Here is a 19,326-nt window from a genome sequence, read left to right as displayed (position 1 = left end):
AGTGACTGAGCAGCCAGTAACCCTGCTCTGTATACGGAGTGACTGAGCAGCCAGTAACCCTGCAGTAGGATTGCTGTTTCCAGGAGCAGGCAGACACAGTGCCAGTTTAATGGAAGGATTGTCTTCACCAGCAGCTTGTTCAGCCCCTTTTATTTTAATTTGGAAATATTTTCAGCAGCATTGACAACAATCTTTGAAAGTTACATTTCCTGACATGGTTTATTTACAGACGTACAGAGTGTGAGCTTGTTCACAAAGTGGATCTGAAGGAACTCTTTTCTTCTTTAATGAGTTGAGAATTTTATGGTGTATTTTCTGATAAATTGGCCTGAGTGTGAAGCTGTCACCATGGCACTGGGCCCTGGTTGCTATGCGCAGATATTTTATTATTTTTTTGTAATTTGATTCTTACATTCTATTCAAAATATATGCATGAAATACAGTGAGTGTGCTGTCAGGAACCCCCGGACAATCATTCCCGGAAAACCAACCTTCCCACCTCAAAATTAACAAACGGTATCAGGACAGAATGAACAGACTGGACCTCTTTTATCTACAAAAGCGAAGCCTTTTCATCGCACACTTATCAGGGCAAACACAAGAATGGCAAATTTCAAAGAATTGCAATTTATACCACAGGAGAAAAAGGCTGGTTGGCAAGTGGGCTCTGATTGGCCGAGGCGTTGCTACGGGGACGTACAAACGAACCACGGTACGAGTTAAACTCATTGTTTTAAATTGGTTGTTTGAAAAATGCATGAATTATTGGCGCACTCAGCATTGTTCAGCAAGTGCAGCCCAATCGCGGAGTCACATGAAACGGTCAAGGTTTTATTTGGGGGTTTTTGCGAGCATGGGCTGGATAGCCACAGTCTGTTCTCTGCTTGTTACCAACAAGTGAAGGAACTTGATGTTTGATTCAATCAGCCAATCGACAGGACAAATTCAGACAATCAGTCCAGCTTAGCGTGGCTGATTTATGTTTGCTAGAAGCGACATATGTAGGCATCCATTCTCTGCAAACAAAAGGAATATGTTCAAGCCTTTGTTAGGATACTGGACCAGACCCCAACATTTGTTAGGATCCCAGACCAGATCCCAACATTTGTTAAAATACCAGATGAGAACCCCAAACAATGTTTCTATTTGCAAAACTGTGAGGAAAGGATATTTCACCCCAGGAGTGATAACTCTGACCAATGGGTATCTTTTATGTTGAAACAAATTTTAATTTAAACACAGTATTAACCACATTAACATCAAAGAAATAACTTTACAAGTAAAACAGTTCTTAAATAAAAGGAAAAACCTGAACTTATTGTCTGCACCTGCCACTAATTCCAATTAAGCAACCCAAACAGTTCAAATGCCACTTATAAAATAAAGTTAACAAAATGGGTTACTTGCTGTGTGGAGACTTTTGGAGAGAGTTCCTTTCAAGAGCAGATCCAACACATTTCTGCTCAACCTAACAGCATTTTGCAAAACTGCTATTGAACTTAAAACCCTATAATAGGATGCAAAACTACAGACAGACCTGGTCCCTCCCATTAATTAGATTATCTGTATCCCACTATGTTCCATGACCTACTTAACTGGGACTAAATACAATCACTCATAAATTATCTCCACTCCAGGGTACCATCAAAAATATAAACAATGGTCCACTGGCCCTTTATCTGTAACCAAGTAAGTGGTTGGAATGAATGATTGCCTCACCTTTTATGACTTCTTAATTACAGCTTTAGCAGACACTTTGCCTGTACCACTAACCAGGGGTTTTAAAAACATTACTGCCATAAATATGAATTATGACAATTTCTACATTCATCACAACTCCCCCTTAAAATAATAACCAGCAATATGAAAAGGTGGCTTCATTCTTCAAAGTCTTTTCAACTTTAAATACTGCTCATACTAAGCATTACTACTAATCTATGATATATATTTCTATATGCAAATTTAAGCATCAGATAGTCCATTTCAGTCTTTCGTTTCCAACTGTGAATTTTCCATTCTTCTTACATCTCAAGTCATTAAAAATTTTTTTTTAGAGTACCCAATTATTTTTTTCCAATTAAGGGGCAATTTCGCATGGCTAATGAAATGCAGATTAGGTGGATTGGCCATGCAAAATCGCCCCTTAATGCCCAAAATGTTTGGTGGGTTATGGGGCTACGGCAGGGGCATGGGCCTAGATAGGGTGCTCTTTTTAAGTCAGTGCAGACTTAATGGGCCGAATGGCCTCCTTCTGCACTGCAGGGATTCTATCATTCAATCCACCTACCCTGCACATTTTTGGGTTGTGGGGGCGAAACCCACGCAAACACATAGAGAATGTGCAAACTCCACACGGACAGTGACCCAGGGCCAGGATTGAACCTGGGACCTCGGCGCCGTGAGGTAGCAGTGCTAACCCTCTGTGCCACCGTGCTGCCCTCTTACATCTCAAGTCATGAAAAAGCATCGACAATCATGGTTCCTTTTCCTGCCACATGTATAATTTTCAAGGTAAATGATTTTAGCAATAAACTCCACCTAAACGGTTTTGTATTTCTATCTTTAAACCTCTCCAAAAACTTCAATGGATTGTGGTCTGTATACCCAATTGTTTCTGATGAATTGCCAGCAACGTAAATGCCAAAATATTGCAATGCCAAAACCAAACTCATCACCTCCTTCTCAATGGTCGAATATTTCTTTTGATGAGTATTTAGTTTTTATGAAAAGTAACCAAGAGATGGTGTAAACTTCCAGCATTTTCCTGGAACAGTGCAGCACCAAACACCCACATCACTCACATCAATGGCCACTGCTTGGCATAATTCGGTGTTGCTAAAACCGGTACAGTGGTTAATATAGTTTTCAGATTGTCAAATGCCTCCTGACAGTCTGACGTCCACTGAAATTTCCGGTTCTTTATTAAAAGTTCCGTCTGTGGGGCAACCACACTGCTGAAATTTGGCACAAATTTTCTGTAAAAACCACTAATGCCAGAAATCTCCGAACATCTCTTCCCGTTGTTGACATTGGGAACTCCTCAATAGCTTTCTTTTTCATATTCCGATGGGACCATCTGCCCAGATCCAATCCTATGGCCGAAGAATGTGACCTGGGCTTTCGCAAACTCACTTTTCGCCAAATTTATCACCAAGCTCAGCCTCCCGTGGACAATCAAACAATTCCTTCAAATGTTCTAAATGCTCCTTCCACAGTTGACTGAAAACCATCAGATCGTCCACGTACACCGCAGAATTCCTCAGTCCAGAAATGACCTTGTTGGTTCATCTTTGGAAAGTTGTTGGTACATTCTTAGATTCCAAATGGCATAACTTTAAACTGGTACAGACCATTTGGCATTACCAAAGCAGAAACTGTCTTCACCCTTTCTGATAAAAGTACTTCCAGCAAGTCAAGTTTGGGAATAAAACTTGCTTGTCCACCTTTTTTTTTTTTTACAAATATTTTTATTCTCCATTTTCACATTTTCAGAATTTACACCCCACCAACAAACAGTAAACGGTAACGAATACGATGTCAATCCCCCTACCAACAACAACAATCCCATCCTACCACCATCCCCCAAACAACGACCCACCTGACAATATAAACATCAAATAAAACTAAACCTCCCAAGGAGAGAAAAAAAAGAAAAAGGAATCAGGAATCGCCCCTGGTCACTGTTGACATATATAGTCCACCCCCCCCCCCCCCCCCCCCATATTCAATGCCATCCAATCCCCGAAAGAGTACCGTGAATGATACCCATGAATTGTAGACCCCCCCCCTCCCAGACTCCTCCCCTCCACTTCCTCTTGCGAACTCCTCCCCCAACCTCGGTTCCTTCCCCCAACTTTTCACCCCGGCTAGACTCACCTAAACCTGTTCTGCCAGGCTCCAATGGCCGCAGCCCCTCCCCCCACCTCACTCCCGTTCACTGGCCGGCTTAAACCGGCCACCATGGAGGCCCCCGCCCGGGTCTCCTTCCCCCTTGCCGGGTCCCAGGAAAAACCAAGAAATCCCCTTCAGCACACAGACCCCGCATACACACCCAAGCCCCAAAGAACCATTATTGCAAATGAAAGTCCCAACTCTTCCCTTGTCCAAATATACAGCGTTGACTCATTTAGTACATACACTCACACGCAGTGAAAAATTAAAGTTACATGAGGCTACATCGGTACATGACCCGCTCTCAGTCCCATTTCACAATTCTGCCACAGTCCTTCTGCCTTCGCAAACTCCTCCACCACTTCCACTGTCCCAAAATAAAAGTCCTTGGATTTGTAAGTCACCCTCAACTTAGCTGGATATACAATGCTGCACTGCACCTTACTGATGTACAGTGCCTTCTTCACCTGGCTGAAGGCAACCCGCCTCCTCGCCAGCTCCACCGTAAAGTCCTGGTACATGCGTATACCAGCTCCAGCCCGCTGCACCACCCACTTCTGCTTTGCCCAGCACAGGACCTTCTCCTTCACACTGTACCTACGGAAACGCACAGTTACTACCCTTGGCGGCTCACTCGCCTTTGGTACAGGCTTCCATGACCCGATCCAGTTCATATCGAGAGGGATCGTTCCCCCTCCCCCAATAGCTCCGCCAACATCGTGGCAAAATACTCCGTCGGCCTCGGGCCATCCACCCCTTCGGGCAGACCCATGATCCTCAGATTCTGACGCCTGGATCTGTTTTCCTGGTCTTCCATTTTGGCTCGCAGACCCTTGTTGGTCTCTGTCACCTTCCGCATCTCCTTCTCCATCGAGGTGAGTTGATCACTGTGCTGCGATAATACCTCTTCCACTTCCTTCAGTGTCTCACTTTGCTCCCGCACCTCCGCCGTTGCACTTGATACCGCCGCCCTCACCGGGGCAATCGCCTCCTCCACCAGCACTTTCAATACCGCCCCCATCTCCTTCTTCATCGCTTCCATGTGCTTTGTGAACTGTTTTTCAAGTTCCACAGCCATCACCTTGGTTATTTCTTCTGCTGTGAGCGATGTGGCCTCCCCCGGCGCCCCAGCCTCCGCTTTCCTTGCAGTCCCCACGGTGACCTTTCTGCTCCCCGGCGTACTTTCATTAACCACTTTTTTCAAGGCCGTTTTTTTCCCCAACTTGGGCATCTCCCCTCATTGTGCCTTCTTACAGCTTTTGCAGCCTCTGTTGCTGCTGGGACCGGACTTTAAGACCCCGAAAATTCTGTTGCCGAACGGGAGCCCTCCGGTGTGCAGCTGCATCCCGCCCGCCATCACCGGAAGTCTCTTGCTTGTCCACCTTTTCAATACAGTCATCCAAATGAGGAATAGGATACAAATTTGACTTCATAACTAAATTGACTTTCCTATAGTCCACAAACAATCATTGCGTTCCATCTGGTTTTGGTACCATCCCAATAGGCGAGCTCTAATTGCCGCAACTCACTTCAATGATATCATTCTTAAGCATGCTTTTAATCTCCTTTTGTACCTGTGCTAACTTTAGTGGATCGAGTCTATATGGATGTTGCTTCATTGAAACAGCAATTCCTACATCTACATCATGTATAATCACCTTTGTACTTCCTAGTTTGTTCCCACGTTTAGCTCTATGTGACTGTAATAACTATTTCAGGTCACTTTGATATTCCTCCAGAAGGTAACTCAATAATTTATCGAAATGTTTGATTACTTCCTTATTGTCAAACTTTTTATTTTTTATTTTTATTTTTTTAAATTATAAATTTAGAATATCCAATTCATTTTTTCCAATTAAGGGGCAATTTAACGTGGCCAATTCACCTAACCTGCACATCTTTGGGTTGTGGGGGTGAAACCCACACAGACACGGGGAGAATGTGCAAACTCCACACGGACAGTGACCCAGAGCCGGGATTCGAACCCGGGTCCTCAGCGCCGTAGGCAGCAATGCTAACCACTGTGCCACCGTGCCGCCCCCTTATTGTCAAACTAATGGCAAATTCAGAATCAGATGGATTTATCTCTTCTCACTGAGTTACAATGACTAACACCTTCTTTTTTCTCTATCGAAATACGTAGTGAGCATATTAACATGACACTTTTTAGTTTTCCTTCTGTCTGGCGTTCTTATCGAACAATTCACCACACTCAACTTCTTTTCAATTTGATAAGGCTCATTAAATTTTGCTTTTAATGGTTCATCTACCATTGGTAACAATACTAGTACTTTTTCCCCACTAACAAAACTATTGATTTCTTATCCGCCTCTTTTTTCATCACATGCTGTGACAATTTTAAATGCTTTCCAGCCAACTCACCAGCCCCAGTTAATTGCTCCCTAAAATTTAGTCCCACATAGTCCAACAATGGAAGATCCAAATGCAGACTCACTAATTTCTCTTTGATCAATTGAAGTGCTTCTCTCACCTCATGACCAAAAATCAATTCGAATGGACTGAATTTAGTTGATTTATTAAGTACATCCCTAATTGAAAATAGTACAAATGGAATTCCTTTATCCCAATCCTCTGGATGTTCCTGACTACAGGCCTTCAACTTGGTCTTTGAAGTTTGATGCCACCTTTCTAACGCTGCCTACAATTCTGGATGATACACAGTGGATTTAAATTGCTTTACTCCGAAACTATCCATAACTTCCCTGAATAACTTTGTCAGAAAATTTGATCCCTGATCTAATTGGGTTTCTTTTGGCAGTTCATATCTGGTAAAAACAAATTAGGTAACTCCTCTACAACCTCCTAGCTGTAATATTCTGTAATGGAATGGCCTCTGGAAATCTAGTAGACAAATCCATTATGATCAACAAATACTGATTCCCACTTTCCATTGTACGAAAAGGTCCCACGCAATCAATTCGGACCCAAGTGAAAGGTTCCTCAAATGTCGGAATGGGTATTAAAGGTGCTGGTTTGATTATCGCTTGAGGTTTCCCTATCACCTGACATGTACAGCAAAATTCAACTATATCCTTATGCAGTGCAGGCCAATAAAAATATTTTTGTATTTTTGCTTGATTTTTCTTTACTCCTAAATGACTCCCTATTGGAACCTCAGGCACTGCCCACAAAACCTCCTTTCTATAACCCACAGGTAATAGCACTTGACGAACCTCTGCTCATTTCTCATCTGCTTAATATGCTAAGATCTCCACTTCCTCATTCATGCATTATTTCTAATGTCATGCACTCCAGTATATACTCAGATTCTATCTCTGTATATGCTTTCTGATATAAATGCTTTACCTCTGAATCTTTCACATATCCACACCCTCCCCCGCCTGCTCTGGTTCTTTATTAACCATCAGGTCAAAGTTGTTTCTGACATTTGAACCTCAGCCTCCCTCTCTTCATGCTCGATTTCCTCCCCTGTCTCAACCAGTGGCAATCATAGAATGATAGAATTCCTACAGTGCAGAAGGAGTCCATTCGGCCCATCGAGTCTGCACGGACCCTGTGAAAGAGCCCCCACCCCCCCAGGCCTACTTCCCCACTCTAGCCCATACACCCACTTCCCTGGGAAAGGTAATTTCTATATTACTGCTACCACCACTTCACCATTTTTTACCAGACTCTCTAACCTTACCTTACATAATGGAACACTACTCACTTCACCAGTAATCCCACATATTACCACCTTTTCTGGCAATACTCCTTCTGAGCTACATATCTCCTTATCTTTCACCGTTAAAGATTGATTTGTTCATGTATCCCTTAGGATCTCACCCTCCTTACCTACTCCACCTTGTACACATAAGCAAACCTTGCCATCACAAATAAAATCCTGAGAAAGATCTGACACTTTTTATCAACCAACCTGAGGCTGGTCACTCTTTTCCATCTCTTCAGCTGCTACCATGGTTATTTTCCCACTTTAATAAACTCCACTGGCATATCCTAATTTTTAATTTAATTTTAGTCATTTACAAGATGTGGGAGTCGCTGGTTAGGCCAGCATTTATTGCCCATTCCCAGTTGCCCTTCAGAAGGTGGTGGTGAGCCGCCTTCTTGAACCGCTGCAGTCCCTGAGGTGTAGGTACACCCATTGTGCTGTTAGGGAGGGAGTTCCAGGATTTTGCCCCAGCGACAGTGAAGGAACGGCCAATATATTTCCAAGTCAGGGTGGTGAGTGACTTGGAGGGGAACCTCCAGGTGGTGGGGTTCCCAGGTATCTGCTGCTCTTGTCCTTCTAGATGGTAGGATCAGTTTGGAAGGTGCTGCCTAAGGAACCTTGGTGAGTTACAGCAATGCATCTTGTAGATGGTATACACGGCTGCCACTGTGCGTCGGTGGTGGAGGGTTTGAATGTTTGTGGAAGGGGGAGCAATCAAGCGGGGCTGCTTTGTCCTGGATGGTGTCGAGTGTCTTGAGTGTTGTTGGAGCTGCGCTCATCCAGGCAAGTGGAGAGTATTCCATCACACTCCTAATTGTGACTTGTAGATGGTGGGAAGGATTTGGGGGGATCAGGAGGTGAGTTACTCACTGTAGGATTCCTAATCTTTGACCTGCCCTGGTAGCCACAGTATTAATGTGGCTGGGTCCAGTTAAGTTTCTGATCAATGGTAACCCCAGGATGTTGACTGTGGGGGATTCAGTGATGGTAATGCCATTGAACGTCAAGAGGCGATGGTTAGATCCTCTCTTGCAGGAAATGGTCATTGTGCGGCACGAATGTAACTTTCCCCTTGTCAGCCCCAAGCCTGGATATTGTCCAGGTCTTGCTGCATTTGGACAAGGACTGCTTCAGTATCTGAGGAGTCGCGAATGGTGCTGGACATTATGCAGTCATCCGCAAACATTCCCACTTCAGAGCTTATGATGGAAGGAAGGTCATTGATGAAGCAGCTGAAGATGGTTGGGGCCTAGGACACTATCCTGAGGAACTCCTGCAGTGATGTCCTGGAGCTGGGATGATTGACCTCCAACCACCACACCATCTTCCTATTGGAGATTTTACCCCGATTCCCATTTCCCCAGCTTCTATCCTTCACTCATTGAAATTGTTGTTCAAAGCCAAACCTTAATTTCTGAACTAATTCAAAAGATGCTGCCATTTCTGCTGCCTGTCTAGCAGTTTTAACTCTTTGCTCTTCCACATGAGTTCTGACTACTGTGGGAAATGAGTCTTTTACATTCCTCCAAAATAACCATTTCTTTAAGAGTGTCAAACGTTTGGTCTATTTTTCATGCTCTTGCCCGCCTATCAAAATTATTTCCTTTCAAATTCTATACACATCTGACCTGATTCTTTCGTCGATTTCTGAACTTCTGTGTTGGCTTCCGGCATTAGTTCATATGCACTTAAAAAGGCTTTTCTCATTTTGTCGTAACCCCTAGATACCTCCTCTGATAGTGATGCAAACACTTCACTTGCTCTAACAACTAATTTTGTTTGAACCAACACTATCCACGTGGTTTTTGGCCACTTCAGCGGTTTCGCTACTTTCTCAAATGAGATTAAAAAAAGCCTTCCACATCTTTCTCGTCAAACCTTGGCACTTCTTGAATATATTTAAACATATCCCCACTAGGCTTTTGATTAGAAGGGGTTACACCTTCCTCGAGACTTTCTTCAAAAGGTCCGGCACATCCCATCGGCATGAACAGCCAGAAAAGTGCTGTGATTGTTTGAAATTTGGAATTCTTGTGTTTGTCCTGATGGGCGCTGAATGAAAAGCTTCAGTAACGTGTCTCTCTGTTCGACAATATTCTATGTGATGCTTGCATCCATTAACCCTGCCCAAAACCCAGTGATTCTGCTCATACTTGAAACAATGTCATCAGGGGAAAGGGTGGGCTTGGGGAAGTTGTGACATTTGACCCCGCTGACCAACTGAATGCTGCACTTAGTGTTGAAGTGGAGAGGTGAAGAATGTTAAATTAGAGGTTAAGGAGAATGAATATCTGCCAATCAGTGAATTTCCTGGCTGCAGCACACTTGGAGGACAGCACGGTGATTCTGGAGTTTGACATCTTTTTGAGATTCGGCTCCATGCCTTTGTTCTGTATCCCAGCCTGTCCATCTGTTGGTGCTGGTCTGGGTGTTAGTTTTGTAGCGGTGTCGAAACAGGAAGAGGCCATTCAGCCCCTCGAATCCAATCCAACATTAAATCAGGTCATGGTTGACCTATATCTCAACTCTGTTTCCACCCTCCCCCCGTTTTGCTCCTTATCCCTCAGATCATTCTCAGTCTCGAATCTTCCAGTTCTCCCCAGCAGCCACAAGGGAAGAAAGTTCCAGATTTTCACTCTCCTGTGTGTGAAGAAATACTTCCTGACATCACCCAGAATGGCCAGGCTGGGATTTTATGATTACGTTGGTGAGGCCATAGTAGAGTACTGTGTGTAGCTCTGGAATCCACATTCTCGGAGGAAACCCACGCAGACACGGGGAGAACGTGCAAACTCCACACCGAGTTGTCGGCACCTTAGCTGACATTCGGCCGCCACAGAGGTCACCATCGGTCAGTCGAATGGCCTGTTTTGTCTTCTTTGGGCCATTAAACCAATTGTAGAGCCTTGGATAACTAACTTCAGAGCAACCTTTAAACCTGGAGTTTGCCTGACATAAGTGGCTTAGTAAGACAACGGGACACCTACCTTTATACCCAAAATCCTGTAATAAGGGTTTTTTTTCAAATAAACTGGAGTACGGTTAATTAAATAAGAGAAATACATTTGAAGCAATCATCAATTCATTTCCTGAATAGGTTAAAGGTCACCAACCAAACAATGCAAACTTGTGGCAGGTTTTCTGTTTGATTTTCAAGAGGAGTCACGTCATTTTCTACTTATTTTATTAGCAAGCGATGAATCATGAATGATATCCTTCATTAAGAAGCCAGGGAAAGGAGTCTGGTATGAATATGTAGCCCTCAATCTGCAGTATGGCACATTATTACATTAATCATTGGTTTTGCATTGATGAACCATGATTAGAGTTTGCTGCAGAGGTACAATTATTGAATTCCGTCTCTCTCGTGACCACTTCATTAACTGAATTTGACACAGATGTTACTCGAATTTTATTGATTTCATGAAAGATAGAAAGCAGAATTGCAAATCTAAAAACAGGTTTATGCCATCGCAAAGGAATTTTGTTCAACCTTATGTAGTGGTTTATGGCCGGCCAGGATTGAAATTTATTAACTCAACTGCAGATGTCTTAAACTGAAAGCAGTAAAAATATCAACGTGAATGTTGTACTGCCCATAGAGTGGGCAGTGAAGAGGCCATTCCTGAGTATCAAAGACCTTCTCTTCTATTCACTTTCTCATTGAGAAACCAGTATTGGTCAGTGAATATCTAAAGCTCCATTTGACCTGTGTGCATCATTACAACCTTCTGAGTGGCAGAGTTCTCGATTTCCACTCCCCTTTGTGTGAAGTACTTCCTGAAATAATGATAATAATAATCGCTTATTGTCACGAGTAGGCTTCAATGAAGTTACTGTGAAAAGCCCCTAGTCGCCACATTCTGGCGCCTGATCACCTGAACAGATTCTCCCTCCCCCACTCTGAGGAATTAACCCATCAAAATCCCTTAATCATTTTAAACACCTCAATTAATCTCTAATTCTGAAGGTTACACAACCCATATCTATCCAACTTGTCCTCATGATTTGACCCTTTATTATTCTATTATTCTGGTAAAAATGTGCTCCCCCCTTCAAGGCCAGTGGTTCTGGAGAGGTGAGAATAAGCAAGGACATTTGTGTGCATCTGAAGTAAATCATTCACACAAATTATCTGGCAAAGAAAATAACCGATTTTCTGTTGGGGTGCGAGGAGAATGATGTGGATCATAAACACTAGCATGGACCCTTTGTGCTGTAAATACTGTGTAAAAGTAACGCTGCTTTGCCACATTTACATTCAAATTAAATCAAAAAGTTTGGGCCAATCAATGAAAACAAATTTAACAACTGGCAAAGTTTGAGAGTTTGGTTCAGTCCCTGTATTCTCTTGATAATCCGGAACTCTTCTCAATTGTTAGTTTCTGCTGTTTGTTATTATGATAATCTTTATTGTCACATGGCTTACATTAACACTGCAATGAAGTTACTGTGAAAAGCTCCTAGTCACCACATTCCGGCGCCTGTTTGGGTACACAGAGGATGTTCAATTCACCTAACAGCACGTCTTTCGGGACTTGTGGGAGGAAACCGGAGCACCCGGAGGAAACCTACGCAGACACGGGGAGAACGTGCAGACTCCGCACAGACAGTGACCCAAGCGGGGAATCGAACCCGGGTCCCTGGCGTTGTGAAGCAACAGTGCTAGCCACTGTGTTACCGTGCTGCCCTCTACACATGTTGATCTGCCTGTATACATGTGATTCCTGGTTTATTGCATTTCTTTACTGATCAATTATTCTTTTGTTTATTACTCATAGAACAAAGAAGTGAGATGTACGAGAGAGAAATGTCCTACGCTGCATAAAGAGTGTGCTCTCGTTATCAAACAGCGAGGAGGCTGTTGTGAAAAATGCAAAGGTGTTTTAATGTTGCTGCCTTTGGTTGTGATTCTGACTGACAGCCTCACACAGGTCATGTGTGATCATTGTTTTATTTTATTCTGTGCAGTCAGTCACAGCGTCACTCACAGTGTTAGTCAGCTTGAACCAATCACCAGCCTTACTCAACCTTTTACCAAGTCAGAAATCCAGATTACTGACCAATTGACCCTCTTGCTTCTTACTGCTCCCCTCGACTCCAAAGGACACAAAACCCAAGTCGGGAACCACCTGATAACCTGGCCCAATGACCACTCACTCTCTATGTGTCAGTGCAGAGTAAGCACACAGGAACAGGCGGTCTGCACAAATACACACACATAACCAACATTACCACACATAACCAACATAACTACACATAACCAACATTACCACACATAACCAACATAACTACACATAACCAACATTACCATACATAACCAACATAACTACACATAACCAACATTACCAAACATAACCATTAGGGCAGCATGGTGGTTAGCATAAATGCTTCACAGCTCCAGGGTCCCAGGTTCGGTTCCTGGCTGGGTCACTGTCTGTGCGGAGTCTGCACGTTCTCCCCGTGTGTGCATGGGTTTCCTCCGGGTGCTCCGGTTTCCTCCCACTGTCCAAAGATGTGCGGGTTAGGTGGATTGGCCATGCTAAATTGCCCGTAGTGTCCTAAAAAGTAAGGTTAAGAGGGGGGTTGTTGGGTTACGGGTATAGGGTGGATACGTGGGTTTGAGTTGGGTGATCATTGCTCGGCACAACACCGAGGGCCGAAGGGCCTGTTCTGTGCTGTACTGTTCTATGTTCTATGTTCTATAACCAACATTACCACACATAACCAACATAACTACACTAACTAACATTACCACACATAACCAACATAACTACACTAACCAGCATTACCAAACATAACCAACATTACCACACATAACCAACATTACCACACATAACCAACGTAACTACACTAACCAACATTACCACACATAACCAACATTACTACACATAACCAACATTACCACACATAACCAACATTACCACACATAACCAACATTACCACACATAACCAACATTACTACACATAACCAACATAACTATACATTACCACACATAACCAACATAACCAACATAACTACACATAACCAACATTACCACACATAACCAACATAACTACACTAACCAACATTACCACACATAACCAACATTACCACACATAACCAACATAACTACACTAACCAACGTTACCACACATAACCAACATTACCACACATAACCAACATAACTACACATAACCAACATTACCACACATAACCAACATTACCACACATAACCAACATAACTACACATAACCAACATTACCACACATAACCAACATAACTACACATAACCAACATTACTACACATAACCAATATTACCACACATAACCAACATAACTACACATAACCAACATTACCACACATAACCAATATTACCACACATAACCAACATAACTACACTAACCAACATTACCACACATAACCAATATTACCACACATAACCAACATAATTACACATAATCACACATAACCAACATTTAAAAAAAATAAATGTTTTTATTGGGTTTTTGAACAAAATATATTTACAGTTATGTACAGAGAATAAGGAATATATATATATAGAAGAGAAGGACACACCAAACATACCAACAAAAAAGTAATAATAAAAAATAAAATAAAAAGTAAAATAGAATAACTGGTAGGGTATTGTGCCCCAGCTCAACAGCAGCAACTCTGTACACCTGGCAAAATTATTTACAACACATAAGTGGGCGACTGTTGGTGGGGGGGGGGGGGGGGGGGGGGGGGGGGGGGGGTGGAGACTGGGGAGGTAAATATACATTTAGGTGCCGGAGAAACAATTACAGTGAGCAATACTCAAATGGGTTTGGTGTTGGTGTTGTCGCTTGCTTCTCCCGGACGGATCTCGCTGCCATCTCGTGCTCACCTCCGCTTCTGCCGTTCCTCCCGTCTTTCGCCTTGTTCTCTGTTCCTGGAGATGCCAAGTTTGTTTTCGGATCCCGTGCCCTCCTTCCGACTGTCATTTTCCTGTCTCCCCCCCCACCTCCCTGATTCTCCTCTATTGTTCACTATCTCTTCACTGTTTCCCCCCCCAACCCCCCCCCTCTTTCCTCTTAGGGTTAGCTGTTCCTCCCCCCCCCCCCCCCCCCCCCCCCCCTCCCGGTCTATCCCTCCCTCTCACGCTTTGGCAACTTTCCCCTGATTCTTGGCTACCTGGCTATTCTTCTGCTTTGAGTGAATGGCTCCCACGTTCTGTGGAAGCCGTCGTCCGACCCTCGGATGGCGAATTTGATTTTCTCCATTTGGAGAGATTCCGAGAGGTCGGACAGCCAGTCTGCAGCTCTGGGTGGTGCTGCTGACCGCCAGCCGAACAGGATTCTACGGCGGGCGATCAGGGAGGCGTCCGTCCTACTCCCCAGGAATAGATCTGGCTGGTCTGAAACCCCGAAGACCGCCACTATCGGGCATGGCTACCACACATAACCAACATAACCACATATAACCACACATAACCAACATAACCACATATAACCACACATTACCAACATAACCACATATAACCACACATAACCAACATAACCACATATAACCACACATAACCAACATAACCACCTATAACCACACATAACCAACATAACCACACATTACCAACATAACCACATATAACCACACTTAACCAACATAACCACATATAACCACACTTAACCAACATAACCACATATAACCACACATAACCAACATAACCAACATAACCACAACATTAGCAATAGGAAAGCAGATTGTGAGAGCCGGGGATATTTCATCCCCGAATCCACGATCACTGAAACTAATTATAGCAAATGTTTCACTTGGAACAGGCGAGGGATTGGACCAGAATTCCCCTGGTCCATATCTAACTTTATTTAACCCCCAGCACGGTGGGGACCCGCAGCCGGGTTGGGGGGGGGGGGTCCGGCACGGTGGGGACCCCCAGCCAGGGGGGATCCGGCACAGTGGGGACCCCCAGCCAGGGGTCCAGCACTGTGGGGACCCTCTGGCGGGGGTGGGGGGTCCGGCACAGTGGGGACCTCCAGCCAGGGGGGATCCGGCACAGTGGGGACCCCCAGCCGGGGTGGGGAGGGGGGGGGGTGCGCATCCGGCACGGTGGGGAACCCCAGCCGGGGGGGGGGGGGGGGGGGGGATCCGGCACAGTGGGGACCCCCAGCCGGGGTGGGGAGGGGGGGGGGGTGCGCATCCGGCACGGTGGGGAACCCCAGCCGGGGGGGGGGGGGGGGGGGGGGGGGGGATCCGGCACAGTGGGGACCCCCAGCCGGGGTGGGGAGGGGGGGGGGGTGCGCATCCGGCACGGTGGGGAACCCCAGCCGGGGGGGGGGGGGGGGGGGGGGATCCGGCACAGTGGGGACCCCCAGCCGGGGTGGGAGGGGGGGGGTGCGCATCCGGCACGGTGGGGAACCCCAGCCGGGGGGGGGGGGGGATCCGGCACAGTGGGGACCCCCAGCCGGGGTGGGGAGGGGGGGGGGTGCGCATCCGGCACGGTGGGGAACCCCAGCGGGGGGGGGGGGGGATCCGGCACAGTGGGGACCCCCAGCCGGGGTGGGGGAGGGGGGGGGGTGCGCATCCGGCACGGTGGGGAACCCCAGCCGGGGGGGGGGGGGGGGGGGAGAGGCACAGTGGGGAACCCCCCAGCCGGGGGGGGGGGGGGGGGGGAGGCACAGTGGGGACCCCCCAGCCGGGGGGGGGGGGGGAGGCACAGTGGGGACCCCCAGCCGGGGGGGGGGGGGGGGGGGAGGCACAGTGGGGACCCCCAGCCGGGGGGGGGGGGGGGGAGGCACAGTGGGGACCCCCCAGCCGGTGGGAGATCAAGCTGGGCTGATTTTTCTTTTGGTTCTTTCTTGTTTGTTGTTCAGGGGGCAAGACCCCAGCAGCAAGACAGCCAGGGGAAGATCTGCCTGTTCAGTCTGGAGTCTTGTGGGGAACTACAGCCAGAAGTAGACCATTGGCCCCAAATGTCTTTGACAATTATTGGGAGCTAAATTCCTATTTATAGAGACACAAGCACCATGAAACTGGGTGGCTCTCTGTTTAAGTTTCACATTGTCAAACCAAGGTTCTTCAGACTGTAATTATTTACAAAATCAAAAGATGTTGAGTGAAATATTTTGAAACCAGATACTTGTATCAGACCAGCTCCTTCACTTCCTGTATTCCCCACAGCCACACCCTCAACCACATCTGTCTCTTTTATCATGGTTCATTTGCTGAAACATTCAGAGCATCTGCATTGGAAACTGGGAGACACAGAATCCTCACAGATACAAGGGTCAAGGGTCAAGTTTGGAAATAATCAAAGATAAAGAAATTCATCAATGAATGAAGCCATTCAGTCCATCGCTCTTTGTTAGACCTCACCCCCTCGGTCCCACTCCACACCCCCCCCCCCCCCCCCCCCACTCCCTCTCCACCTCCCCCCCAGTGCCCCCCTCAACCCCCAGTCCCTCCCCTCGGTCCCACTCCACCCCCCCCCACTCCCTCTCCACCTCCCCCCCCCATTGTCCCCCTCAACCCCCAGTCCCTCCCCTCGGTCCCACTCCACCCCAGCCCCCAGTCCCTCCTCCCCTCAGTCTCACTCCAAATGCCCCCCCTCGAACCGCTCCACCTGCTCTTACCACATCAGCCTGAAAAAGGATTTCTCTAATTCCACTTTGAAAGTTATTGTTGACTCTGTCTCCATCGCCCATCCAGCCTCATGTTCCAGATCACATTCCAGCTTCACATCCCAGCTTCACGTTCCAGCCTCACATTCCAGCCTCATGTTCCAGATCACATTCCAGCTTCACATCCCAGCTTCACGTTCCAGCCTCACATTCCAGCCTCACATTCCAGCCTCATGTTCCAGATCACATTCCAGCTTCACGTTCCAGCTTCACATCCCAGCTTCACATTCCAGCCTCACGTTCCAGCTTCACATCCCAGCTTCACATTCCAGCTTCACGTTCCAGCCTCACATTCCAGCCTCATGTTCCAGATCACATTCCAGCCTCACGTTCCAGATCACATTCCAGCCTCATGTTCCAGATCACATTCCAGCCTCACGTTCCAGATCACATTCCAGCCTCATGTTCCAGATCACATTCCAGCCTCATGTTCCAGATCACATTCCAGCCTCACATTCCAGATCACATTCCAGCCTCATGTTCCAGATCACATTCCAGCTTCACATCCCAGCTTCACATTCCAGCCTCACGTTCCAGATCACATTCCAGCCTCACATTCCAGCTTCACGTTCCAGCCTCACATTCCAGATCACATTCCAGCCTCACATTCCAGATCACATTCCAGCCTCACGTTCCAGATCATATTCTAGATCATGTTCCAGATCACATTCCAGCCTCACGTTCCACATCACATTCTGGACCACGTTCCAGCCTCACGTTCCAGATCACATTCCAGCCTCATATTCCAGATCATATTCCAGCCTCACGTTCCAGATCATGGGCGAAATTCTCCCCTACCCGGCGGGGCGGGGGGTCCCGGAGTGGCGCCAACCAGGTGAATTCTTCACACATTTAGGGACTAGGCCCGCGCCGGAGTGGCTCCCGCTCCGCCGACTGGCGGCATAACTGGTGCCAACGGCCTTTGGCGCTATGCCGATCGGCGTCGGGGCTGGCCGAAAGGCCTTCGGCGGTCAGTGTGAGTCTGCGCATGCGCCGGAGCGTCAGCGGCCGCTGACGCCACCACCGGCGCATGCGTGGTGGAGGGGGTCTCTTCTGCCTCTGCCATGGTGGAGGCCGTGGCGGCGGCGGAAGAAAAAAAGTGCCCCCACGGCACAGCCCCGCCCACCGATCGGTGGGCCCCGATCGCGGGCCAGGCCACCGTGGGGGCACCCCCCCGGGATCCGATCGCCCCGTGCCCCCCCAGGACCCTGAGGGCCCGCTTGCACTGCCAATCCCGCCGGCACAGAGGTGGTTTAAACCACGTCGGCGGGAGAGGCTTGACAGCGGCAGGACTTTGGCCCATCGCGGGCCGGAGAATCGCTGCGGGGGGGCCCGCCGATCGGCGCGGCGTGATTCCCGCTCCCGCCGATTCCCGGGTGGCGGAGAATTCCGGCCACAACGGGTGCGTGATTTGCGCCGGCCCTGCGGGGGTCGGAGAATTCCGCACCATGTTCCAGATCACATTCCAGCCTCACACTCCAGATCGCATTCCAGATCACGTTCCAGATCACATTCCAGATCACGTTCCCGATCACATTCCAGATCACATTCCAGATCACGTTCCCGATCACATTCCAGATCACATTCCAGATCATAACTGGGGGCTGGTTTAGCTCACTGGGCTAATTCGCTGGCTTTTAAAGCAGACCAAGCAGGCCAGCAGCACGATTCAATTCCCGTACCAGCCTCCCCGAACAGGCGCCGGAATGTGGCGACTAGGGGCTTTTCACAGTAACTTAACTGAAGCCTATTTGCGACAATAGCGATTTTCTTTTTTCATTTTCAACAACTCGCGTGATCCCCATCTCCTCCTTCGCAGATTATCTTAAAATCTGTGATTGCACCTCCACCTGAAACAGCTTTTCCAGATTTACTCTATCAAACTCCCTCATGATTTTGAAAGTTAAATCTCCTTCTCTGCTTTAGAACAATCCCAGCTGCTCCAGTCTTTGGGGCACAGTGGTTAGCACTGCCGCCTCATTGTGGCAGAGACCCAGGTTCAATTCCAGCCTCGGGTGACTGTGCGGAGTCTGCACGTTCTCCCCATGTCTGCGTGGGTTTCCTCCGGGTGCTCCGGTTTCCT

General features: G+C 47.1%; 1 protein-coding gene across 1 annotated transcript in view; it reads left to right on the top strand.

The window, feature by feature from the left end:
• The first annotated feature begins 464 nt into the window (after positions 1–464).
• The window catches only part of LOC119972168 (BMP-binding endothelial regulator protein-like), a 113,385-nt gene continuing 94,523 nt past the window's right edge, over positions 465–19,326 (top strand). The window contains exons 1-2 of the mRNA XM_038808496.1: positions 465–712; positions 12,367–12,466. Coding sequence (XP_038664424.1) covers positions 530–712; positions 12,367–12,466 — 283 coding nt within the window. The 5' untranslated portion in view covers positions 465–529. The remainder of the gene's footprint in view (positions 713–12,366; positions 12,467–19,326) is intronic.

Source organism: Scyliorhinus canicula, chromosome 10 (assembly GCF_902713615.1).
Source record: "Scyliorhinus canicula chromosome 10, sScyCan1.1, whole genome shotgun sequence".
In the NCBI taxonomy this organism is placed as follows: Eukaryota; Metazoa; Chordata; class Chondrichthyes; order Carcharhiniformes; family Scyliorhinidae; genus Scyliorhinus; species Scyliorhinus canicula.
This window is presented reverse-complemented; position numbering and strand designations above follow the sequence as displayed.